Source organism: Myxocyprinus asiaticus, chromosome 16 (genome assembly GCF_019703515.2).
Source record: "Myxocyprinus asiaticus isolate MX2 ecotype Aquarium Trade chromosome 16, UBuf_Myxa_2, whole genome shotgun sequence".
Lineage (NCBI taxonomy): Eukaryota > Metazoa > Chordata > Actinopteri > Cypriniformes > Catostomidae > Myxocyprinus > Myxocyprinus asiaticus.
The window spans coordinates 5,207,988-5,235,959 of NC_059359.1; the positions used below are offsets into that span (position 1 = coordinate 5,207,988).

Here is a 27,972-nt window from a genome sequence, read left to right on the forward strand (position 1 = left end):
TTGTGAATATACATTTACATGATGCACTTAAAGTGCATCCGTAAAGTATTCACAGCGCTTCACTTTTTCCACATTTTGTTATGTTACAGCCTTATTCCAAAATGGATTAAATTCATTATTTTCCTCAATTCTACAAACAATTCCCCATAATGACAACATGAAAGAAGTTTGTTTGAAATCTTTGCAAATTTATAAAAAAAATAAAATCCAAAAAAAAAAAAAAAAAAAATCACATGTACATAAGTATTCACAGCCTTTGCTCAATACTTTGTTGAAGCACCTTTGCCACCAATTACAGCCTCAAGTCTTTTTGAGTATGATGCTACAAGCTTGGCACACCTATTTTTGGGCAGTTTCTCCCATTCCTCTTTGCAGGACCTCTCAAGCTCCATCAGGTTGGATGGGGAGCGTCGGTGCACAGCCATTTTCAGATCTCTCCAGAGATGTTCAATCGGGTTCAAGTCTGGGCTCTAGCTGGGCCACTCAAGGACATTCACAGAGTTGTCCCGTAGCCACTCCTTTGTTATCTTGGCTGTGTGCTTAGGGTCGTTGTCCTGATGGAAGATGAACCTTCACCCCAGTCTGAGGTCCAGAGCGCTCTGGAGCAGGTTTTCATCAAGGATGTCTCTGTACATTGCTGCATTCATCTTTCCCTCGATCCTGACTAGTCCCCCAGTCCCTGCCGCTGAAAAACATCCCCACAGCATGATGCTGCCACCACCATGTTTCACTGTAGGGATGGTATTGGCCAGGTGATGAGCGGTGCCTGGTTTCCTCCAGGCACCGCTGAAATGACGCTTGCCATTCAGGCCAAAGAGTTCAATCTTTGTTTCTCATGGTCTGAGAGTCCTTCAGGTGCCTTTTGGCAAACTCCAGGTGGGCTGTCATTTGCCTTTTACTGAGGAGTGGCTTCCGTCTGGCCACTCTACCATACAGGCCTGATTGGTGGAGTGCTGCAGAGATGGTTGTTCTTCTGGAAGGTTCTCCTCTCTCCACAGAGAAACGCTGGAGCTCTGTCAGAGTGACCATCGGGTTCTTGGTCACCTCCCTGACTAAGGCCCTTCTCCCCCGATTGCTCAGTTTGGCCAGGCGGCCGGTTCTAGGAAGAGTCCTGGTGGTTCCAAACTTCTTCCATTTATTTTATGATGGAGGCCACTGTGCTCATTGGGACCTTCAATGCTGCAGAAACTTTTCTGTACCCTTCCCCAGATCTGTGCCTCAATAGAATCCTGTCTCGGAGGTCTACAGACAATTCCTTGGACTTCATGGCTTGGTTTGTGCTCTGACATGCACTGTTAACTGTGGGACCTTATATAGACAGGTGTGTGCCTTTCCAAATCATGTTCAATCAACTGAATTTACCACAGGTGGACTCCAATCAAGTTGTAGAAACATCTCAAGGATGATCAGTGGAAACAGGATGCACCTGAGCTCAATTTTGAGTATCATGGCAAAGGCTGTGAATACTTATGTACATGTGATTTTTTTCATTATTTTTTATAAATTTGCAAAGATTTCAAACAAACTTCTTTCACGTTGTCATTATGGGGTATTGTTTGTAGAATTTTGAGGAAAATAATGAATTTAATCAATTTTGGAATAACGTTGTAACAACAAAATGTGGAAAAAGTGAAGCGCTATGAATCCTTTCCGGATGCACTGTTTAAACACATATAATTCACAAAAAAGCTCGACGGCTTCCTACACTATTCGACTAATGAAATTTCATGACTTGGAGACGTTGGATTCATTTTATATTACTATACAAGGAGTTTTAAAAATAATTTCATATAGATGTTCAGGCCTGGAAGTCCTCATTTCAAAATTCCCTTACTGAACCTACAAAGTTCCAGTACTCAAACCTTGTTTCACTGTATTAAATCGAAAGCAGTACTTAACATGTATGGTAAACACCACATTCTGCCAACAGTAGCAGATCTAGTATTTCTTGTTCTGCATAGTTGCAAAACAGTACTAAGAAAAAAAGACAATTTCACGCGATTCACTTGTATTTGTATTTTCAACCAAATAAAAACCAATGTATAATCCAAGGTGCATGAACTCTTAATTATACCACAGATATGGAATATATCACAGAAAATCTGCCACTTGTCATACATTCAAAAATAATATTTTAGAAAAGCAATGCAAATAAATACAAAACAAGAGAGAAGCAGAAGGAAAAGTAGCATCATGGCATTATGGAAACTATATACAGGAAATATGTAACATTGTTTAATAAATGATCACTCTATTGCTTAAATGCGATGCCTCTACAGTTCTCCTAAAACCCATAAGTCTTAAGTTAACATTCAACTTGATACCTTTTCAAATACCTAATGTATAACACAACTGAATCTAGTCGTGTTTCTCTAGTGCTCGACAAATGCAGTCCATCTTCAGAAAGCCAACGAGGCATTATGGCTGTTATTTTCAATGCTTCACTTTATAAGAGATAAATGTCTTGTCACTAATATTTCACAAATGCCTAATATGACTGATTTATGTTTGGAGTGTCTGAGTATGTGATTTCATTTGACCATGTAAAGAAATATAAAGTAATTAAAAGAACTCTTATATATCAAGTTGACACTTGACAGCATTCACTCGTACATCACAACAAACTATGCGGTACTCATTATGCTTCCAAAACAAATTCTGAAACCGTACAGTGCATTGTAGCACAAAAATAAAAACTCTTTAAAACCCAACAAAAAGTAATTAATATTTTCGGTTTGGCTTTAAATCGTGCAGTCCGATATTTAAGAGGTGTGTACCTTCATGTAAGTTTTGGTTACACAATATGAGATATAAACACTGGGATCGGTCTTTAAAATGATACAGAGATAAACCACAAATGTTGTTTGGAGAGAAAAGGAAGCAAAAACAAAACAACAAGCTATTTCGTCAACTTAGAAAAGTAGTTATGGTTTTAGTATACTCCCATTGGAGTTTCCCATTATGGGCATTTTGGTAAAATTCTTCTTTATAAAAGAAACAAAAATCATCCTACACAATATATACATTTTTTTCCTTTTTTTTTTTTTTTTTTACACAGAAATAAACAGCAAGCAAGGGATTAGGAGGCACGGACGTGTCCTCGTGTACGGTGGGCTACAGCTCCCAGATGTGTGTGTGCTGGGAGAGCCCACTTCTTATGCCATCCAGCATGTCTCGCTCTAGAGGAAGATCTCTTCACCTTGAGTCAGAGTCACTGGTGTCTGATGAAGAGGAGGAAGAAGATGATGAGGAAGAGTCTGAACTGGAGCTGCTGGCACTGAGACGAGATGCTATGGTGTGAGGTTCCATGACGCTGGGTTTCTCCACTGTGAGATCAAAAAAAAAAAAGAAAGGCAGGTTTTTACAACAAAAAAAACTAGGAAAGTAAGGATTTTTTTCTGCTGGCTTGGCCTTTTCTTAATTGCCCTGGTGACATTTTCACTGGCCCTATAAGGCAAATTTTTTTAAAACTAACATTTTCGTCAAGATATTTTTAAAAGCAAGCATCAGATGCAAAGTATCTATTATTAATCATTATTACAGGTGCACCGTGTACTATTGTTTTTGCTTAATGCTAAACTTTTAAACATGTTTAATGTAATAGTATTTTTAGGGATGCACCGATATGAATATTTTTGGCTGATACCGATAACAATATTTTGCAACTTACATTATTTTGTCATCAGATCACAAAATAGTCATCAGTTTTAAAACTTACAGCGAGGTACAAAAGCTTTTTCACTGTTCTAACAATAAATTATTTCCATTGAACATTGGATCTGTTCAACACATCCGTTGACAGGCCAAAATTTTAAAAGAAAGCCACAGTGAAAGATAAATACATAAGATAAAAAAAAAAAAATTTTAAAAAAGAAGAAGCTAAATATGATAAAATGATTGATATGAATAAAGGTTATGTTTAACTCCTAAAATATTTTGCACTTTGGTTTTTGGTTAATTCAATCAGTCATGCAGCATTAATGGATATCATACAATATCTCAGAAGTCAAAGTCTGCGGGTTTCAAAGCATTTTGGATGGTTTCTCATGTAGTTTATAGGTTAGTGCCACTTTCACAACCGTCACGTCCATTTATGGCATTTTGTACTCGTTAACGTGAGAGCGAGACAGAAAAAATTTAAATGAAAAGTTACATGTTCTTAGCAGTGCCAACCCTTCAACATTAGCCACATTTGGGGCCTGGGTAGCTCAGCGAGTAAAGACGCTGACTACCACCCCTGGAGTCGCGAGCTCGAATCCAGGTCATGCTGAGTGACTCCAGCCAGGTCTCCTAAGCAAACAAATTGGCCCGGTTGCTAGGGAGGGTAGAGTCACATGGGGTAACCTCCTCGTGGTCGCTATAATGTGGTTCTCGCTCTCGTTGTAGCCTGTGGTGAGTTGTGCGTGAATGTGTGGAGAATAGCGCGTGTGGAGGCTTCACGCTATGTCTCCGCGGTAACGCGCTCAACAAGCCACGTGATAAGATGCGCGGATTGACGGCCTCAGACGCGGAGGCAACTGAGATTCATCCTCCGCCACAAGGATTGAGGCGATTCACTATGCCACTACGAGGACCAAGAGTGCATTGGGAATTGGGCATTCCAAATTGGAAAAAAAAAATAAAAAAAACATTGGCCACATTCACACAGCAGCAGAATACGGTTTTCTGACCTGTTTTGAGTGCTTAATATGGTTGCATTCACACACTGGACGGTTATTTACAAGCATGACAACCGCATTCTATATCCAAACTGACACCCGCAAATTTTCAGGACTCTCAACCGCATTCCCAGCAAACCTGTGCTGTGTAAACGGAACAACTAGTTGTTAATCACATCATATAATGTGACGGGTTTTCCACCAGCTGCTCATGGGCACGAGCCACATGACAAAAGCTGCACTCTGCGTGCGGTTAAAAACCATTCAAAGCCGCTGTCGTTTAATTATGATCTGATGGATGAACTTGCGCCTCATTTGGACTTGTTTATTTAATAACGCAGAGTCAACTGTGAAAAGACATGCCAGTGTTATGGACATCGCCATCTTTAATATTTACTTCAGTCACTGTCACTATGGATACAGCTGTTAGACTACGGTTGTGACTTCGGCTGTTCGCTCATACAGACATTATTCAAGCCTCTACTATATGATATTGTATAAAAAGGGCATTTCAAGACTCACACCTGTAAGTAATGCGTTTGTCAATCCCAAACACTGACTGTGTGAACGTAGCCATAGTGTGGCTATTATTATTTCTGGATTGTGCTTAGATTCGTTTTTACAAAGTTTGCTACTAATTAATTATAATTATTACATGGTGGTCTGGAATACTTGATTCTGATTGGTCAGTGGCGCCATCTAGTGGTCTGTTATTGCTCTGTAACCACCGTAGCTCAACATATCAGGCCGCTCATCCGGGTCTTTCTGGTTCTTTGATCACTGTGCAATCTCTTCAAGTAAGGTAATAAAAATATTTTCAACTCAAATCCATGTTTCATGTCCATTTATTTGTTTATTTGGCAAGTAGTCTTGTAATAGCCTGGATAATGAGGTGGCAGACGGCCATTTTCGCAAAATATACACAACAGAAAACTCCGACGCAAACCGAAGGTTGATTTCAGCTGTTCAGTGATTTATTTCTTCTCACATAATTACACAATTTCAATGCAAATCAAAATGTCATGTCCATTTATTTTTATTTGGCATAACTGATGAAAAAGTGATTGATGGTCAACGCCTACAGCCAGACATTGCACTCATATATCTGTATTTTTCAATTATCAATGATTGGTTGTATCGAGTGACACAGGATGCTCAGACAAAGGAAGATACAACCCAATTGTTAATGCCGAAGAGCAGTCGGGAAATGTTATTCCAGGCGGCTTATTATAATCCAATGATGGGTCACTTAGGGCAGAAAAAACACTGAGCCGTCTAATGGCCCATTTCTATTGGCCGAGAATTCACGGGGATGTCCGCAGGTGGTGTGCGGCGTGCCGTGAATGTCAGCTAGTGAATCCGCCTGCCACCCCAAGAGCGCCATTGTGCACGTTTTTGTTATTCGAGGTCCACTTCAAAAGAATTGCCATGGTCGGGCCATTAGAGCAGACGGCACGCGGGCATCGCTTTGTGTTGGGTCTGGTGGACTACGCAACGCGATATCCAGAAGAAGTGCCTCGGTGCAACACCTCAGCACGTAGTGTTGCGGAGGCACTCTTCAGAATAATCTCCTGAGTGGAGATTCTGAAAGAAATCCTCACTGATCAGGGCACAACATTTATGTCACGTACACTACACGAACCGTATGAAGTACTGAGGATTAAATCAATTCGGACCAGCGTTTATCATCCCCAAACGGATGGCTTGGTTGAACGATTTAATCAGACACTAAAGAATATGATTCGTAAGTTTGTGCACGAAGATGCTCAAAATTGGGATAAGTGGCTCGAGCCCTTATTGTTTGCAGTACGAGAGGTCCCGCAAGTCTCCACGGGGTTATCCCCATTTGAATTATTGTACGGGCGTCGTCCACGTGGCGTGCTCGACGTCCTACTGGAAAATTGGGAGGTACCTTCAAACAGCAAAAAAGAAATACAATATGTTCTTGACCTGAGAGCAAAACTCCACACAGTGGGGCGATTAATGCAGGAGAATTTGCTATGGGCTCAAGAACATCAAAGCAGGCTGTATAATAGGGGTACTCAGCTACGGGAATTTACACCGGGAGATAAAATCCTTGTATTGCTCCCCACAGAGCTCTAAATTACTCGCCAAGCGGCAAGGGCCCTTTGAGGTCACACGGCAAGTCGGGGAAATGGATGAGGTTTAACGAACAGATAGGAGGCGAAGCACGTCAGATTTACCAACTCAGTCTCCTAAAACCATGGAGAGAGGCGGTCCCTGTTACTTTGGCGATGGTGGTTCCGGAGGAGGAGGAGCTTGGACCAGAGGTGAACTTAAAAGCCATCGATCGAGTCACCCACGGAGACCACCTCTCACCGTCACAAGTCACAGAGGTTGCCAGGTAGCAAGGAGAATTCTCTGACGTGTTCTCGCCTCTTCCCGGTCGTACGAATCTCATAGAGCACCATATCAAAACAACCCATGGGGGAGTGGTACAGTCGTCCCTACTGGTTACCCGAGCACAAAAAAGAAGTGGTTCAGAAAGAATTAAAAGCAATGCTAGATATGGGATTAATAGAGGAATACCACAGTGACTGGGCCAGCCCGGTGGAGCTGGTTCCAAAGAGTGACGGTGAGGTCCGTTTCTGTGTGGATTATAGGAAAGTCGATGCGGTGTCTAATTTTGATGCGTACCAGATTCCTCAGCTTGATGAACTGCTTGATCGGTTAGGTATGGCTCGTTTTTATGGGCAGGCCGGACGGCTCCCTGGCCTGAGTCAGGAGATGGGGGTATGTGGTGGATGGGGCAAGGTCGAGCGCCGGTTTGTGAACAGAGAGTGAGAGATGAGAATGGCGAGAATGATCACCTGTCAATGAATATCTCTAACACCTGTTTTTCATTGCAGTGAGGGCGTGAGAGGGATTTAAGAGAGCCCTACACCAGAGAAAAGAGAGAGAGTGTAAACGCTGAGCATTTTGCTTAAGGTTGAAAAGCAGTGTTTTTGGTTACGGTTTACGCTGGAAAGCGATTTCTGTGTGATTTTAAATAAAGCTCACGTGGATTGTTGATCCAGTCCCTGCTTCCTCCTCCTTACACCCAACAAACTGTTACAGTTACATTCAAGGTAATACAAAACTTGGCTTGGTCTCGTTTCTAAAGTCGAGTAAACACTCTCAGTCATTGTATAGCAGCAGGTATCAGCAAAGACAGAGCTATAAAACTATGAATAAAGAGACCCTTCTTGATTTATAAGTATGATATGCTATGAATGCTTAAAATGACAATGAATATAAAAGTAAAAATTACACCAGAAGCCCGTTTAACCGCTTTTTATTTCTCATATTATCTGATGCAGTCGTCTTGATTGTTCTTTCCCAACAATAAACATTTAATGTCCATCAACCACCCACAGACAAAATAATGTATGATTTTAGAGACTTCAATATCTTTCCAGACTCGTGTAAGCACTAACAGTGTGCATTAAGTATTGAGATCACAGCACGTGGATAATATCAGAACCTGAAGCGTTTTTCTTAAAAGTTGAAAGGATCCAATCCACCAGTTAAGTTCATCTTCATATATATCTTCTCGTAACACCTTCGTGAAATATTATTCAGCATTTCTCTATATAAACTTAAATGTTTCTCGTGGGCATGACATAATCGAATACTATCAATACTGTATCTGAATATTTTGCATTAAACTTCAAATATATTCTTTCTAGAAAACAACCAACTTGTATTTTTTCCATCATTTCCAATTTGATTACGTCATTCGCAATGCTTCATCGGACTGTAGTTCATTTCTTCATGAAAGAAGTACAAAGTCATGTACCTTTGTCTTTTTCTCTGATTTTCAAATATTTCTTATTTGAAATTTTAACTACTTTTAACTTGACTGTACCTTTGGGTTTCTGTGGTTTCTTCCCAGAGTTCAGCTGTCCGCTCACATCCTGTAGTCTTCTCTCCAGCTCTCTCTTCTTCTCCAGAGCCAGCTCCTCTCGGCTCTTCCCACCTCCTTCTTTCTTTATTACTACACAGAGAAGAAAAAAAAAAAGGAACTGGTTAGTTAACAACTATACTAGGATCTGTCCTGACCAGACATGGTGACAAATTAATCAAAATAACATCAAAATGGCGATATGGTCATGTGTGATTATTGGTGAAGGTGAAGTTAATAGGACAGAAATATATTTATTTTATATAAAACAAATCTAATCCTCAAAATAATCATTATAATTCAGTATAATATTATAATAAAATGTACTTGGTCACACAGTAATAATATATTATTATTCAATATCCAACAGGGTTCCAAAAAATAAACCTTGTTCATTCAAAATTTGTTTTTAGTAAAAACATATGAAGGTAAATAAATTAGGCTACTATGTATCATTGCATATAAAATAAATACAAATATAAAAGTGCATATCAATGAAAATGAATAATTCTCATTTTCCCTTGTGAAAAACTGTGGGAAACATGCCATCATTATTATTAAATAGATTTTTATTTGATGCCTTTAAAATATATAATTTATTTGGCTACAATAGATGTTTGGACAAAATGATGGTTCCTCTAATTTAAAAAAAAAAACAAAAAAAAAACAAAAACACTTTTGAGCAATTTCAGAGCAAATACGTAGTTATTGAGATATATACTGAACATCATCAATAGGCTGAAAAATATAGAATATATTTTTTGTAGCCATATCACCCAGCATTAATGTACGCGATATATGATTGTGTGCAGAAATGGTTTAAAATAAAGATTACAATATAAGTGCAGATAGAAAATGACAGTGTGGAAAAACAACCGAAGTATATGTTTGTAAATATGATTAATTTCCATGAATCAGTTGCAACTGTCAGTTTCTATGAACTGATTCATTACTCTGATTCATCAATTAATTCAAACTCAAAACATCTCCGTGTGGGATTTTTCATATTAAAACGTTTTAGTAAATATATATGTGGGAAAATATTGCCGCTTATTACCACGTATTGTTATACTGGTGCATATACATTAAATCATTCAATCGAAATTAGTGAAAAACACTGTAAAAAAAAAACATGCCTTGATTTTTGGAAACTAGATAACGTATTGAATCTACATGACAACAATGCCTGTTTGTTCAAAAGCAATATACTTTTAGCTATATCGTCAAGCCCTTGTTAGAATGAGATCTTAGTTTCACCGTGAGTTTTACATCTCTGCTCACCATAAGGTTTGCAGGGCTTCTTGCGGAGACAGGTCATTACATATCGTTCTAATTCACGCAGCGTGGACGGCTTGAGCATCTCAAAGTCGATTTCGATCTCCTCTGGATTGGTGTCACGCAGGGAGGGCTCACGCGACTGAATGATGTGTACCACACGGCCTAGTTTCTCCCCGGGTAGCTTGTTGATATCCAGGCTTAGCTGACGTTTATCATCGTAACTCATGGGAAGACCGTCCTCTTCCTCCTCAGAGTCGTAGTGAGGGATGGAGACAGCTGCTGCCGCAAAATGAGATGACGAGGATGATTTCCTTGTGTTCCTGACAAACAAAACACACAAGTAGTATGGAGTTGAAACGACAGGAGGGTGAGTAAATTACAGAATTTTCATTTAGGGTGCACTATCCCTTTAATAAGAGCTAGTCAAATAAAAACTACACACTTGCTCTTGTTGCTTTTTTTAGCAGGCCCTTTCTTGCTTTGTGCAGATGAGAGTGACAGTCGGCTCAATTTGCTCTTAGAAATGTTGGTGGGTTTCTCGCGCTCATCACTCATCAAACCTGCACTTCCTTTGCGCTTCTCCGGCTTCTTTTTCTTCTTCTTGTCCTTCTTTTTCTCTCGTTTCCTCTTGGGTTTGACGATGGGGCCAGAGGAGAGAGCAGCCAGCTGCTCATGCACCGCTCTCAGCTAAAATACATAAGATACACAGCGTTAAATCATGCATGCTACTGATCCAATTATAAATGACTACTAGTCTTTTATCAATAGCATTGATAAAATAAGGATTCTCCTTTTGATTTCAAGAGAAAAAAAATAGCATACAGGTTTAGAAGGAGTGGAGGGCAAGTAATGACAGAATTTTTATTTTTGGGTGAACTATTTCTTTAAACTTCTGTGTGGATATGTGAAGAGAGAAAGGTTTTGTGTACCTGAGTACACACCTGGTCCTGCAGTTGGGCCAGGCGTTGCGCTCGCTCCTCCTCGCTGTCAGAACTCGGGCTGCTGTCCTCACTGTCGCTGCTTGGTTCGCTCTCTGATGAGGAGGAAGAGGATGAAGAAGAGGATGAGGAGGAAGAGGAGTGGTGCATGCCCAGCATGCCCATGTTTCGCCCTAGTGGCATGGGAGACAATTCCTCCTCCTCCGAAACCTCATCGGGCATCTTTGCGAAGCGGAACTCAAACACGTCCTGAAGGAGAACAGAGTCCAGAAAATTTTCAATATTATAGGTAATAACTGTTGGAGCTGTTCGGGCATCTTTGCGAAGTGGAACTCAAACACGTCCTGAAGGAGAAGAGAGTCCAGAAAATGTTTAATATTATAGGTAATAACTGTTGGAGCTGTGACGTAGCAGTAGCCTTGCAACACACCGGAGCAATGCTTTTGTAAAAATGTACTGATACTGACCACTACTATCCAAACAATAAAAAAAAAGAAATTTAAAAAAAAAGAAAGAAAACTGGCAAAAATGGTAAATGAGATAAACCTGTTTAATAATAATCTGTAGAAGGATGATCATATCAAGAACAATTAAAAAAAATATATAAAAATGTAAGTTAGAAGTTTACATACACTTAGGTTGAAGTCATTAAAACTAATTTTTAACCACTCCACAGATTTCATATTAGCAAACTATAGTTTTGTCAAGCATCTACTTTGTGCATGAAATGAGTAATTTTTCCAACAACTGTTTACAGACAGATTGTTTCACTTTTAATTGACTACATCACAATTCCAGTGGGTCAGAAGTTACATACACTAAGTTAACTGTGCCTTTAAGCAGCTTGGAAAATTCCAGAAAATTATTTCAAGCCTTTAGGTAATTAGCCAATTCGCTTCTGATAGGCTAATTGGAGTCAATTGGAGGTGTACCTGTGGATGTATTTTAAGTCCTAACTTGAAACTCAGTGCCTCTTTGCTTGACATCATGGGAAAATCAAACGAAATCAGCCAAGACCTCAGAAAAAAAAAATTGTGGACCTCCACAAGTCTGGTTCATCCTTGGTAGCAATTTCCAAATGTCTGAAGGTACCAAGTTCATCTGTACAAACAATAGTACGCAAGTATAAACACCATGGGACCACGCAGCCATCATACCGTTCAGGAAGGAGACGCATTCTGTCTCCTAGAGATGAACGTAGTTTGGTGTGAAAAGTGCAAATCAATCCCAGAACAACAGCAAAGGACCTTGTGAAGATGCTGGAGGAAACAGGTAGACAAGTATCTATATCCACAGTAAAATGGGTCCTATATCCACATAACCTGAAAGGCTGCTAGGCAAGGAAGAAGCCACTGCTCCAAAACCGCCATAAAAAAGCCAGACTACAGTTTGCAAGTGCACATGGGGACAAATATTTTACTTTTTGGAGAAATGTCCTCTGGTCTGATGAAACAAATTTTATTGTTTGCTATAATGACTATCGTTTGGAGGAAAAAGGGTAAGGCTTGCAAGCCGAAGAACACCATCCCAACCGTGAAGCATGGGGGTGGCAGCATCATGTTGTGGGGGTGATTTGCTGCAGGAGGGACTGGTGCACTTCACAAAATAGATGGCATCATGAGGAAGGAAAATTATGTGGATACTGAAGCAACATCTCAAGAAATCAACCAAGAAGTTAAGGCTTGGTCACAAATGGGTCTTCCAAATGGACAATGACCCCAAGCATACCTCCAAAGTTGCAGCAAAATGGCTTAAGGACAACAAAGTCAAGGTTTTGGAGTGGCCATCACAAAGCCTTGACCTCAATCCGATAGAAAATTTGTGGGCAGAACTGAAAAAGCCTGTACGAGCAAGGAGGCCCACAAACCTGACTCACTTACACCAGTTCTGTCTGGAGGAATGAGCCACAATTCCTGCAACATACTGTAAGAAGCTTGTGGAAGGCTACCCAAAACATTGAGTCAAGTTAAACAATTTAAAGGCAATGCTACAAAATACTAACAAAGTGTATGTAAACTTCTGACCCACTGGGAATGTGATGAAAGTAATAAAAGCAGAAATAAATCATTCTCTCTACTATTATCCTGACATTTCACATTCTTAAAATAAAGTAGTGATCCTAACTGACCTAAGACAGAGAATGTTTTCTACATTTAAATGTCAGGAATTGTGAAAAACTGAGTTTAAATGTATTTGGCTAAGGTGTATGTAAACTTCTGACTTCAATTGTACACACACACACACACACACACAAAAGTTTGGAATAATGTACATTCAACTGATCACAAAGTATAGTCAGGACATTACTGATGTAAAAACAGCACCATCACTATTTGAAAAAAGTCATTTTTGATCAAATCTAGACAGGCCCCATTTCCAGCAGCCATCACTCCAACACCTTATCCTTGAGTAATCATGCTAAATCGCTAATTGGTACTAGAAAATCACTTGCCATATCAAACACAGCTGAAAGCTATTTGGTTCATTAAATTAAGCTTAACATTGTTTTTGAGTTGCCACAATATGTAATAGAATGGCATGTCTTAAGGTCAATATTATCCCCATTGATCTTAACCCCATTGAGCTTTTGTGGGATCAGCTAGACTGTAAGGTGTGTGAGAAGTGCCCGACAAGACAGTCACATCTATGGCAAGTGCTACAGGAAGTGTGGGGTGAAATGTCACCTGAGTATCTGGACAAACTGACAGCTAGAATGTCAAGGATCTACAAAGCTGTCATTGCTGCACATGGAGGATTTTTTGATGAGAACATTTTGAAGGAGTTCATTTGTTTTCAAATTGTAATAGTAATTTTTCATGTTATTAATGTCCTGACTATACATTGTGATCAGTTGAATGCCACTTTGGTGAATAAAAGTACCAATTTCTTTCCATAAGAGCAAAATCTGTACATTATTCCAAATTTTGGTGCCAGTGTATACACATACATAAACCGTATATTTTTTGTAAAAAATAAAAAAAAAATCCCACAAACCATCTTAGCTTGCAAAGAGTATTACAAAATGTATTTATGGCAACGTTTCGGTCGCATGACCTTCGTCAGGCATTTACTAACACAGAGTGCAATAGCACCAAATTTAAAATACGTCACCTATCAATTTGACCCATAACGGTCCATGTTCTTAACAGGTTTTATAAGATTCATTGGCTTAAAATTTCAAAATTGCACCATCTCTAAATTCTAAATACTAAGGTACTGTAGTTTATCTACCTGTAGTTTTCGTGCCATGGTGACAACATCATGATCGGGTGGGTTGTACTTGTAGCAGTTGGAGAACATGAGTCTGACATCAGCGCTGAACTGCTGAGCGTCTCTGTACTCACGCTCGTCCATCTTCCTCTGAAACAAACAAACAAGATGAGGAGTTACACATCACTGCATTATGATTCAGAATAAGAAAAAAAAAAACTGACTTGGAAACTTTGTCAATTGTATTAATTTTCAAAGGCCTTTTATGTATAGATTTTACCTCTTTAGCCTCATTCCAGACACAGACTTTAATATTAAACTATGAAAACCCATAATTATATTACAAATTATTACATTATTACAACTATGAGAATCTTAACAAATGGTAAATTAAACCATTTCAATATTTATTGTGTGAATATTATTTCTATCACTTAAAAATGGATGTCTGTTTCACATGGTTTCAAAAGCTATTGTACTTGTTTACATCAGTGAAGAGCATGCTTGAGGTGAAATATGAGACAAGAGATCTTTTGGAGAAAAAAAAAAAAAAAAGTAAATATTACTTGTGAACAGAATATTTTAATGGCCATCATCTCAAGACATCAGCCAAGAAGTTAAAGCTCGGTTGCAAATGGGTCTTCCAAATGGACAATGACCCCAAGCATACCTCCAAAGTTGTGGCAAAATGGCTTAAGGACAGCAAAGTCAAGGTATTGGAGTGGCCATCACAAAGCCCTGACCTCAATCCGATAGAAAATATGTGGGCAGAACTGAAAAAGCGTGTGCGAGCAAGGAGGCCCACAAACCTGACTCACTTACACCAGTTCTGTCTGGAGGAATGGGCCACAATTCCAGCAACTTATTGTGAGAAGCTTGTGGAAGGATACCCAAAACGTTTGACCCAAGTTAAACAATTTAAAAGCAATGCTACCAAATACTAACAAAGTGTATGCAAACTTCTGACCCACTGGGAAAATTCTCTCTACTATTATTCTGACTGATCAGCCACAACATTAAAACCACCTGCCTAATATTGTGTAGGTCCCCCTCGTGCTGCCAAAACAGCACCAACCTGCATCTCAGAATAGCATTATGAGATGCTATTCTTCTAACCACAATTGTAAAGAGCGGTTATCTGAGTTACCATAGACTTTGTCAGTTTGAACCAGTCTGGCCATTCTCTGTTGACCTCTCTCATCAACAAGGCATTTCCGTCCACAGAACTGCCGCTCACTGGATGTTTTTAGTTTTTGGCACCATTCGGAGTAAATTCTAGAGACTGTTGTGTGTGAAAATCCCAGGAGATCAGCAGTTACAGAAACACTCAAACCAGCCCGTCTGGCACCAACAATCATCCATGCAATTATCTAATCAGCCAATCGTGTGGCAGCAGTGCAGTGCAGTGCAGTGCATACAATCACGCAGATACGGATCAGGCGCTTCAGTTAATGTTCACATCAACCATCAGAATGGGTAACTAAAAATAACTATTCCAAGATGATGTTAATCATTACATGTAATCTGTTTTACATACCATTTAATAAAATAGTAAGCAATATACATTATATTCTGTACGTGTGTTTGTTCATGCAGATGCAGTGCATGCAAGTCACCTTGATAGTGCTGAGGTCCATGGGGTGTTTGATGATGTCATGGTAGTCATGGAGACCCAGCGTTGATGCATCCACGGGTTTATAAAATGGCCATGCATATCCTGCATGTTTTTTTGACAGCAGCTCTTTAAGGACGCCACTACAGTAGCGCAACTGCTTGCTCAGTTTCCCCCTTCGTGAGGGCTGATGGGGTCGCACAGAGTCGGGCAGGTCCTTACATGGAGGTTTGATTGGCCGTCGAGACAGCGGTCGCCCTAAGACGGGCTGCAGGTGGGCGGGCTCATTCACGCCCCTGACCACACCCATGCTGGGAGCGCAGTCAACAGGTATGGAGGAGAGGGAAAAAGGCATCTCTCCACCCGATCCGTGACCTTTGCCCATTCCTCCCATGTGGCCGGGAACAGGGAAGCCAAGTGTAGTGGGTGTGGTGGTGTCAGCTTTACGCTTCACGCCCTTCTTCTGTGGAGAGAAAATGGACATAGCGCTTTCATTTACAGCTTAATTTGACAAATGTACTTGTGCTGAACCTACTACGAACTAAAAAGTGCTTTAAAGTAGTCCATACAACTTGAGCACTATATTCAAAGTCTTCTGCAGCCATATGAAAGCTTTGTGTGAGGAACAGTTTAACAATCCAATTCTTAACTTGCACACGTTTAAATCTGGCATGTTTATGGAGCAAACAGCAGACGGCATGATTTTTCAACCATCAAAATATATCTGCATAGCTATTAGTGGGATTGCTTTGTTATTTATACACGAGAGCAACAAAGAAACATGGAGTAATGTGTTTGGGATGTTTCCTAACCAGGTAAAGAGGAGGAAGAACTTAAGTTTTTAAAGGTATAGTTCACCCAAAAAAGAAAATTCTCTCATCATTTACTCACCCTCATGCCATCCCAGATGTTTATGACTTTGTTTGTTTTGCAGAACACAAACAAAGGTTTTTAGAAGAATATCTCAGCGTTGTAGGTCCATACAATGCAAGTGAATGGTGACCAGAACTTTGAAGCTCCAAAAAGCACATACAGGCAGCATAAAAGTAATCCATAATACTCCAGTGGTTTAATCCATGTCTTCTGAAGTGATCTAATCAGTTTTGGGTGAGAACAGACCAAAATATAACTCCTTTTTCACTGTACATCTTGCCAGTGATCATGATCTTGAGCTTGATCATGGTTTAAAGCTCGATCACACTTCCTAGTGCTGGACACATGTGCAGAGTGCAAGATGGCGCTAGGAAGTGTAAACATGCTTGAAATCATTAATGCTGAAGGAGACTGCTGATGTCTATTTTGGTCTGTTCTCATCCCATACCAGTGTATTGCTTCAGAAGACATGGATTAAACCACTGAATTCTTATGGATTTCTTTTATGCTGCCTTTGTGCCTTCTGGAGCTTCAAAGTTTTGGTCACCATTCACTTGCATTGTTTGGACCAAGAGAGCTAACATTTTCTTCTAAAAATCTTGGTTTGTGGTTCTACAGCAGATGAAAGTCATACACATCTGGATGGCATGAGGGTAAATAATGAGAGAATCTTCAATTTTGGGTGAACTAATTCTAAGTTTGCTGTGTTTGTTGTTGCGTGCAGTGAGCTCTTTCTTCCTAGCATGTTTCCCGCATTGTTGCAAGGTTTGCTTTCTTGCATTCCGCTCTCCACTAGGTCCAGTCAAGGGCGTCTTTTAATGCTATGTTGACTTGTTGCATATCTTCAACTTATTGAGCCAGCATTTCTTCAGTCGTCCATGGGTCCAGAGGCCTTCTGGGTGGAGTCGTAGGGCCATATTTGCCACAGTTTGGTCATCACTACAGAGTACATGGCCTACCATCTGAGGCGTATTTTGCACATTTTCTCTGTGCTTGGCATTATATCTAATGTCTTGCATATGTTCTGGTTTGGGATGTGGTCCATTTTAGTTATTCAGAGCAACCACCAGTGCATCTTCATTTCCACAACAAGGAGCATTTGTTTGTGTTGCATTGCCAGCAGTCAGATCTATACAGCTCTACTGGTTGTATAACAGTTTTGTAAATCTTCACCTTTAGATGGATGGGTATCTTGCAGTCACAGAGGACTGCAAGACACTTTAAGGTTGATTCACGCTCTGGCATCCGGAAGAGTGTCGCCATCATACTTGATGAGTGAGCCAAGTTATTTGAATTGGACAATTTTATTAAGGTATTTCTCGTTGATGCGGATGGTGCCATTTATCGGTGGTCTGAATTCTAGGTATTCCATGTTTTTGATGTTGAGTCGCAACCCATTCTCCTGCAACCAAGTTTTCCACTGCTGCACTTGGTCTTTGAGGTCTTGCAGTGTTTCTTTAGCAAGCATTACATCATCAACGTAGTTTTCAGGGGTGTGGTGCTTGGATGTCTTTGGTCATGGTAACCATGTATAGACTGAACAGCCGGGGCAAGAGGACCGATCTTTGGTGGACACCAACACAGATGGCGAATGGTGGTGAAATCCCAAAAGGACAGCGCACAGAGCTTGTGACGTCACAGTTCAAGAGTTGCGTCCAATGCACGTAGGGTTCGGGGACACTGTGGGATCGACGCACATGCCAAATGAGCTTATGTGGTATGCTGTTAAATGCCCTTTTCAGGTCCAGGAATGCAGCATGGATGGCATCTGTCCTTTGCATCACTTTACGAAACCACACTGGTTGGGGGTAATGCTGACGATTTTGCAGATGCAGGTGTTGCATGCAGCGAGCTCATCGTAACAGAAAGCGTGAAAATTGGCCATAAAACAAATAGGTCTGCAAGTTTATTCAATAACTCACAAGATGATATGATGAAACTGTATATGAACCACTGATATACATTTGTGCTCAGAAGTTTGCATACCCTTGGAGAATTGGTAATATATGTACCATTTTTAAAGAAAACATGAAAGAGTAGGCAAAACACATTTATTTCTTATGGGATTCATATTCAACTGTAGGTTATAACAGAATGGCACAATCATAAACTAAAACATGGCAACAAAGAAAAAAATGAAATGACCCCTGTTCAAATGTCTGCATACCCTTAGTTCTTAATGCTGTGTATTGCCCCCTTTAGCATCAATGACAGCGTGCAGTCTTTTGTAATAGTTGTCTAAGAGGCCCCAAATTCTTGCAGGTGGTATAGCTGCCCATTCATCTTGGCAAAATGCCTCCAGGTCATGCAAAGTCTTTGGTCGTTTTGCATGAACCGCACGTTTGAGATCTCCCCAGAGTGGCTCGATGATATTAAATGTCAGGAGACTGTGATGGCCACTCCAGAACCTTCACCTTTTTCTGCTGTAACCACTGGAGGGTCAACTTGGCCTTGTGCTTAGGGTCATTGTCATGCTGGAAAGTCCAAGAGCGTCCCATGCGCAGCTTTCGTGCAGAAGAATGCAAATTGTCTGCCAGTATTTTCTGATAACATGCTGCATTCATATTGCTATCAATTTTCACAAGATTCCCTGTGCCTTTAGAGCTCACACACCCCCAAAACATCAGTGAGCCACCACCATGCTTCACAGTGGGGATGGTACTCTTTTCACTATAGGCCTTGTTGACCCCTCTCCAAACATAGCGCTTATGGTTGTGACCATAAAGCTCTATTTTGGTCTCGTCAATCCAAATTACAGTGTGCCAGAAGCTGTGAGGCGTGTCAAGGTGTTGTCAAGCATATTGTAACCAGGCTTTTTTGTGGCATTGGTGCAGTAAAGGCTTCTTTCTGGCAACTCGACCATGCAGCTCATTTTTGTTCAAGTATTTGTTTCATTTTTATGGTCGTATTGTGTTCTTTAAAACAACCACACCATTTTTTCCAGAGCAGCCTGTATTTCTCCTGAGGTTACTGTGGGTTTTTCTTTGTATCCCGAACCATTTGGGTGTTTTCTGTTATCATTATGATTAAAAAGGAGCCAAACAACTATGTGATAATAAATGGCTTCATATGATCACTATCCTTAAATAAAAGACTTTATTTTTAAAAGACTTAAGTTTTTTTTTGCATTATCAGTCATATTTTCAAAATCAATGCCAAAATGTAACAATTTCTGCCAGGGTATGCAAACTTTTGAGCACAGCTGTATATAGAGAACTGGATTGCTCATGACAATCTCAGTGAAGTCACTGCGCTGCCATATTGCTATGAACAAATATACCAATGTCATCAATCATCTCATTTCAATGAGTAAACAGTCACATAATCACCAATTTTATATCTGAAATCTGCATGTACACCCCTATAACGCAAACGTCCTACACATGTAATTATTTAAAGTCTGGAATTTTTCTTGTTTCTTGAAAGCCTGAGCGAGTTATGTGTATCTATGTCAAACAGTATCCACCTCTAACAAACTTCATCAGCGAGCAGATCGACTGAATGTAAACAAGTTCACTGAAACTGAGGTAAGATACAAACAGACATTTTCAGACTTATTTATTGTGAACATCAAAGTGTTTGTTCAGAGTTACTTGTTTTGTGTTTTCATCAAAAAGTGCCTTTTTCTCACAGTCACAAATAAGAGCGTGTGCTCTCTCTCCCTCTATCACACGCTCAGAGGATGCACAAAAAGGGAGACACGCAAAGTTGGTTCAAATTAAACTGATCCGCTAGGTTTAAATGGCAACAAAACACGTATTAATGACATGTATCCATGTATGACTACAGAGAGCACTTCAATATGAAAACAAGGAAATCCCGGGCATATACGGCGATTTAGAAATCCCAGTCTGACTTTTTTTTAAGTCACTTTTGGGGGTTAAAGACGTACTGTCACCCTAAACAAGCAGATATTACAGCTTTTCCTACTTACATTACATCTTGTGGACAGTTGTCCCGCTTCCTTTGGTGATCAGTGTGCTGCACTGATAGGCTGAACACCGGGGCAGGTGAATGCTCTGACATCGCAATCCGCTTGTATCTTCTCCCTCGTACGAGTATTATCCATAACGAGCACATTAAACATGATAGTCATTATAGGGCGAAATGCAACTGTCATATCCGCAGGTCGGAGATGTTGCAATGGGGGTGTTTTCAATCAATGTCAGTCAATGATGATCTATGAGAGTTTGGGCATACCAAGATGGCCGCTCGAACAGTTCCGGTGGCTTCACCTCCTGCAGGCAGTTTACCATTGCGTCAGCGATCCAGTTCTATATATACATATATCAGTGATATGAACACGCACAGAGTGTACCCAATTTTGTCGCAACATTTTGTGACTCAGATAATTTTGGTTGCATTTGTGAGAATTTTAGTCGCTGTCTGGAGCCCTGCAATGACTGCAAATGTGGCACATCCAATCAGAATTTACAGTGAAAACTATCCATTTAGAATACTAATGCCAGACTTATCATTGCGGCCATGATCAGATCATTTGTTTATCCAATCAGAAGACTTTCTGCCTGTCAGTCATTGTGCGCATTCACAGGGCAGCCCACACCTGCTTGTACAAGTGCCATTGTCCTGCTCCTGTGAAACGCTCAGGGGGGACCAAGAGCTCAGTGATGTGGAAGTTCCAGAATGGCTAAAATCGCTTAGAGCACCTTAAAGTATCTTTAAAGCTGCAGTGTAATTTCTGAGTCACCGATCATTATTGCAAAAATAAACATTGTTTTCAAACAGCCTTCCAAATACGTCTTCCCCATCTGCTATTGATAGAAAAAACAGATTTCCTCGTTGAACATACAGAAAAAAGAAGTTTAATGTGTACGTACCTTTGCAGTGGGCTGAGTGGGAGGTGTGCTCATCAGTGATGGAGGTGGGCCAGTGTTGCTCAGCAGGGTCTGTGGAGAGGTGAAAAACCGAGAATCTGGTATATCAGGAGATGAAGGAGAATAAGCCGACTGAGATACTGCAGGCACCTGGTGAGCGCTGGTAACACTTCCTCCACCTGATGGAAATAAAGTACAATATCAAAGCCAAACTATTTGCATCAGTAAGGCAGTAAAGACTGAACATCAAACAATGTATTTTGCCAGTGTATGGGTCATACTAGGCCTTGGCAGTATGGCGATATATTGCGGTGACGGAATAAAGTGTCAACTGGTAGAGATTTTGCTATACCGAGAATTTCCCGGTATGTAAATATCCATGTGCGTGGCACTCTACTGTCCCTGTACATGACACTAAGCGTGAAAGAGACAAAAAAGAAACAAGTAAAAAATTAACATGCACAATGGTACGACTCCCAAACGAGCAAATGTATGCGACATCTGGTTTGGGTTTACAAAGGCCGACACAGAGTAAAATTTAAAACTGTGTCGCGTGAAGGTAAATCACAAGCAGTCTGTTTTACCACCTCAAAATCAAGCACGCAAAAGAATAATACATGAGCCAAAAGATGCGTTCCACATCAAGCGGTCCATCAACCACTGGTGCTAAAAGCAAAAAATCACCTCAGATACAAACTAATTTGGCAGAATCTTTCACCACTGGCACTTCATATAAGAAAAACTCAAGGAGATGAAAAGATTTACTATTGCATTGATCGCATTGTGTTAATTAACTGAGGAATAATTAAATAAAGCCTTTATTAATTGTGCATCTTATATAGTATATAGCCACGCAAAAGGATGATTGAGGGTTTTGTTTTAGAATCAAAACAAATGCTTATGGCACATCAAAAAGAGAGAAGCCTCGCTTTTATTGTTATTATTGAAAAAGAATACAGAGAAGAAAAAAATATCTATTTATTATAATGTATATTATTTATAACCCTAACCTCTTTTTTTTGTTTTCCCCAATTTGGAATGCCCAATTCCCAATGCGCTCTAAGTCCTCGTGGTGGTGTGGTGACTCGCCTCAATCTGGGTGGCAGAGGATGAATCTCATTTGCCTCTGCGTCTGAGACCGTCAATCCGTGAATTGTGCTTTTTAAAAAGTTTTATTTAAATCCATATCCATAAGGAGACACGGCAAATTAACATGCTGGGATTCAGACGTGTGTGTTTGAAGCATGGGAAAACAATGCATTGAAAAATAATTCCATGTAAGGGGCAAATTCTAAACAGCATTTTGCACTCTTAAAGGGCACTACGTGTAGGGGACGCCACTCAAAAAGACTACTTTAAAGGTCTGATTCAAATGAAAGTTTTAGCGAAAAAAATTTACTACCGCACATACAACTTACGGTACTACCATATTAACAATACTACAGTTTAAAAAAATATTGTGGCACCGCTAGTATTTTGAAGCTTTATTATCGTGATACTACCGTAGCACTGGAATACCATGCAACCCTTCTATGCATGACTATATATAGAGTTAATTGCATTTAACATTGTTCATTCCCTGCTGTCCATGACCCTATCAGAAGAGACATGTGACCCGCGACCCCCCCAGTTTCTCCTCCAGCTCCATCACTCTGTAACTCACCTCTCCCTCTGCGTCCTTTCACAGTCTTGGCTCCTCTGCCCCTCGGAGCTGGAGGGGCCAACTCAATCTCGTCCTGGGGCATTTGGGCGACTTTCTGTAAGAAGACCTTCTCCAGAGATTGTGCCATTAGCACTATATCATCTGTAGGCTGTAAGAAAACATTCTCTTAATGGGCCATATTCTACACTTGTCATAATTTTTTTTTCATGACTTTTTTTACTATCTCTCTCTCTGAGAATTAAACAGGCTGTTAAGAATTAAACAGGCTACTGTACCTTTAAGACTTCTTTAAGTCAGTAACTGTTATAATTGGCTAACCTCTTTGTTAACATGTGAAATGAATAACAGCTAGTGCCGGGTGACATATCGAATATTCACATTACTTGTCTTTGCAATGTAAAATCAAGCAGCATTGTTGATATTTCGATAATTTTAAATTGCCGATAGCGGATTAATCGGTCGATAGTTTTTAAAATTGATTTATAGAATGTTAAAAAATATCAAATATTCACATTAATTGTCTTTGCAATGCAACATTAAGGACCATTGTTGATATTTCTATCATTTAAATTACGGATAGCGGATTAATCAATCGATAGTTTTTTAGAATGTTAAGAAGTATTCTTAGACTTTCCTTACTATGACCGGCACAGACATAGACGTGACAAGTGTCCAAAATGAATAAAATTCCAGATGCAGTTAATTGTTCAACCAAAATCCTAATAATATACAGAAAAAATCCAAATTTGGTGCATAACACAGGACCTAACGCTAGTCGCATTTTTCTTTGCATTCCCTCGATTCAAGTTAGAACACTAAATTAATTCAAAATAACAAAATATGCATTGAAGTGAGGATAAAAGTATGGAAGAGTAGTGTCAATGATGATAGATTAAGATACTGCAAATCCCAAACAAGTACACTTTGTTCTTATGATAAAACCACAAATAAAGCTACAGCAATTACATGAAATAACCATGTTCAAGGCTGTATATTCCTGTTCTAACCTTTAGGTAATGAACAACCACTGCAGAATGTTTCCATGGCAACTTGTTTGTGTCTGCACACACGCACACCTTATTGTAGATGTAACAGTTGGTGAACATTGTGTTGAAGTCCTGCAAGCATTCGCTAGCACTGCGGTAATAGTCATTCTCCAGTCGTATCTTGATGGTACCCATATCCATCGGCTGTTTTATGATCTTATGGTAGTCCTGAAAGCAAAACAGGAAACTGTATAACTGGATGGCCCATCAGATTATTTTGTATATGCATTCTCTTCTTTAGCATATTAGTGTGTATATATATATATATATATATATATATATATATATCTCTTCATTAGCATATTAATGCAAGGTGAGTAATTAATGACAGAAAGTGAGCATTTACTCACAGGTAAATTGAGTCGGACCGCATCCACCGGTTCATGAAAAGGCCACGCGAAATGATGCCGCCACAATGCCTTCACCAACACCTTATAAAGGAACTGTAGTTGGTTGGTTGCTCGTCCCTGTCGACTGGGGTCCTTCACCGGGGGCAGTTGGGGTCGAGGAGGGCCGGGCAGAGGCGCATGGGGTAGAGACGGACTCTCAAAGCCCTCATACAGCAGCGAAGGTTTCCGAATACGCTTGCCGGAACTCTGTTCCATCCCACTCATGACAGACAGCCCCACTCCCACAGAGCTGCAGTGGACAAAACAAGAGAAACATGGACAAACAATACAATCTGAATATGGAGAAGTAGAGGTTATACATGCCGTTACATCCACAACAATTCAGTCTGGTGGAAAAACTGCATCCTTTAGTGTTACTGCAGTGGCGTGGGGTGTTACGACGGGGTTGGGAATTCTTTTTTTTTTTTTTTTTTTGTGCGGACAACCCAGGTTCGATTCTGCCTTTTGACCAACTTTTTTTCCATCCTGTTTCTACTCTTAATATTTCCTTTAATACTACTTATAATAAAAAATAAAAATTTATATAAAGGTTTATTGCCTCGCAGTGATTTGGTCATGCTGAAGATTAGGGAGTTGAAAGGTTTGATTCGGGTAAAATTAACCATGGTTTTACTCTAGTAATATAGTAATAACTATGTTTTTTGGCGGAAGCAATAGTTTTAATTCACTTTACCATGGTGCTACAACAGTAATATAGCGTTAATATAGTAACTATGTTTAATGTTGTGGTTACTGTTATTTTACTACAAAATGCCATGGTGATACTATGGTTACTGTAGTAAAACAATGGTTATTTTTTGTAAGGTAAGGATAGGGTTAGGTTTAGGGGTTGGTGTAGGGTTTCTGTGGGCCTCTAAACAATAAACATACAGCAGTGATGCCACTATACTGTTCGTTATTTCATTAGGGGTGCAAACAGCATACTTTTGTTAATACTTTTTCTGAAGACAGACACAAATGATGATAAATGCCAAACTATTGAGTAATCCATTATTTTGTAGAAGGGGTCAAAATGACTATTTTCGCCTATGATTTTGGAGAATTTTGATTCTAGCCCGTGTGTGTGTGTGTGTGTGTGTTCGTGTTTGGAGTAGTGGGGGGGATTTGGGACCATCCCACCAATTTTGGGATCTCAACAATTTTAATTCTCTGACACTTTAAGGGCAGAAAAAGAATACAAAAATCAGTACAAATACATGAGTGTTTCAGCACCTTCGGTGTGTGGACCCCAAATGATGCATTCCAGAACTTTCCAGATGTACATTTCTGAAATCCAAAAACTACATATCGGTATGTACTTTCTGAAGAGCCACATGTGTCCCTTATTCTTAATAATAGTGCATTTGTAGACAGTATTTTCTGTTGGACAAGAAAAAGTAGCCTCATGCCATGTGCCCAACATTTGGTTTTCCACCATTGAAAATGAGAAAATGTAACAAATTTACACACAGAGCCAATTTGAGAGCCCCATATCTCTAGGATTTAACCATACAGGGCCTTAAAAATTAAGATACAAAAAGAGAAGTTTGTTCTGAACCAGAATCTAAAAGGATATTAAGATATATGTAATACTTCTTGAGTTATTGGCACCCAAACTTTGGAAAAACACCACACACAAAGTGTTTTTGTCCAATTTTTTGACTAACACCATTGGCATATAATGCAACAAGGGGTGATAGTCAACTTATTTTATTAACAGACCTACTTATCTCTGTGTAAAAATAAAATAATGATGCTGCCATCTTTCTAAGGTTATTTTTTTACCTGTAGTTTTGCTCCAAAATCATAGGCAAAAATTATAATTTTTACCCCCCTCTAAAAAATAATGGATTACTATTTAATATTTTAGCTTTCATCATCATTTGTTTAACTTTCACCAGTAAATCAGTTATCAAAACCACAATTTTGAGCCATGAACCTCTGTTTGAATTGACACAGAATTACTCTATTGACTTTATTGCATATTGAATCGTTTAGATTTTACTGTACCTATAAGAAATTTCCAGCTGTGTGGTAAAAATCTATTCTTTTATTTTTGCATTTAAAAATACATTTCCAAAGCTAGCTAGATAGACAGATTGGTCAAATTGGTCAATTTTACAAAAACATGTCCAGGTCACATTTTAGCATTAAGATTTTTTGCATTGTGACATGTTCATGACAATTATCATGCAAAAATCGAGCAATATTCATTACAGTAATACAATCTTTTTTCTAATCTAAATCAGTGTAATGGTGGTACAACAAATACTACCATGATGTTCAAATACCTTACAATGTATATACTAATTTTAATCTTTTTTTTTCTGTTTTGCATTTCTGTAATAGGAATACGTTTTTGTGTGCATTTCAGAAATTAGAGTAAGGGAGAAAGAGAAAGTGCTTAATTATCATGAAAATAATGATACAAGCAAAATTGGATTTTTGTGGTGTAATATGACCAGACATGTTCTTGTCTGAGATAAATATACAGTCAGACAGATGGTTATGGAATAACTAATGACACTTCAGACAAAATTCTACACTGTACAGTACAACATAATTTAACATCCTTTATTGTGAGTGTCATCCGGTCTGTTACTCTATCTACCCCACCTATTCTGTTTGTAAACAAGCTTGTTTTGATACACCATGCCACACTATACAGCCTACTTTAGTGATCACTTTACTGCATGCACAGAACAGACTTTGCATAGATAAAACAGCTTAAATATGGTACATCCGGCTCAGTACATGCATACACTTCAATTGTGCAATTACCTTCAAGCACAAACAGGCAAACTAATCTAATGCACAGGGAAGTTATTTCAAAACCTAAGAGCTTAAAATGACCACATTGAATGCAGGTTTGTGCAAAACCATGCATAAAATGTGTTAAAATTTCCCTTACAAAAATGCACCACTGCAACTATAGTTTTTAATAAAATACCATATTTACTACTATGAAATATCCTTTCAAAAATTTAGCATAAGTAGCATTAAAAAAAAAAAATCTTTTTATAGACAGTAGTTCTTTATACTCCAAGTTACCAGAGTTTTGCAGCTGTATTTAACAAGAACTGATATTTTACACCAGTAACTATGGTATTTTGACGTGAACTGTGGTAACCATGGTGAATATGTGTAAGTGTTACAGTGCAGTAGCCCTTTAAATGCTGAAGATGGCGGAGAGAACTGATGCAGTTTCGACCTCACAACACAGGGATGCTCGGTGCATGCTGCTGTTCAAATGGCTGAAACTCATTTAAAAGGATACAAAATCCAGTTTTAATCGAGATTTTAAATTCCACACCCTATTAAAAGGAAATACGCAATGTAAACAAACGCTTCATTCCTTTTTCCTCATCCTTTGTGATCAGAGATACACATAGGATTCGTTTATAGACTCCGAAAGCTCGCCAATACTACCTGTCAAAAGACGGGTTGATGGCCGCCTCCATACGGATGGATCGCGATTGTTTTACGGTGCGGTATCCTGCGGTTTCGCCTCCGCTTTATCTCACTCTGCTCGAGCTTGCCCGCGCCGTCCAACGAGCAAATGGCGC

At 39.5% G+C, this 27,972-nt stretch overlaps 1 protein-coding gene across 2 annotated transcripts; it reads right to left on the bottom strand.

Moving 5' to 3' along the window:
• Positions 1 to 2,038: 2,038 nt before the first annotated feature.
• On the bottom strand, positions 2,039 to 27,968 carry LOC127454123 (bromodomain-containing protein 2-like). 2 transcript variants are annotated; one of them, XM_051721098.1, is made up of 12 exons: positions 27,836 to 27,968; positions 24,368 to 24,656; positions 23,979 to 24,185; positions 22,972 to 23,119; positions 21,312 to 21,487; positions 15,605 to 16,063; positions 14,010 to 14,138; positions 10,770 to 11,027; positions 10,283 to 10,527; positions 9,844 to 10,160; positions 8,527 to 8,655; positions 2,039 to 3,326 (listed from the first exon to the last, which is right to left on the bottom strand). In XM_051721098.1, the coding sequence occupies exons 1-12, from the start codon at positions 27,865 to 27,867 to the stop codon at positions 3,196 to 3,198; spliced, it is 2,520 nt and encodes an 839-aa protein (XP_051577058.1). In that variant the 5' UTR covers positions 27,868 to 27,968; the 3' UTR covers positions 2,039 to 3,195. The 2 variants fall into 2 exon arrangements, with proteins under 2 accessions (XP_051577058.1, XP_051577059.1); XM_051721099.1 differs by having other exon boundaries at positions 2,041 to 3,326; positions 24,048 to 24,185.
• Between the last annotated feature and the right edge of the window lie 4 nt (positions 27,969 to 27,972).

Bases quoted from the DNA above. Each gene is read 5' to 3' on its own strand.
- LOC127454123 (XM_051721098.1), bottom strand. From the start codon at position 27,867: ATGGAGGCGGCCATCAACCCGTCTTTTGACAG. The intron at 23,120-23,978 runs GTTAGAACAGGA...GTTTTCTTACAG, and splicing joins TGGTTGTTCATTACCTAAAG to CCTACAGATGATATAGTGCT. The intron at 10,161-10,282 runs GTGTGTAGTTTT...TTTGTTTGTCAG, and splicing joins AAAAAAAGCAACAAGAGCAA to GAACACAAGGAAATCATCCT.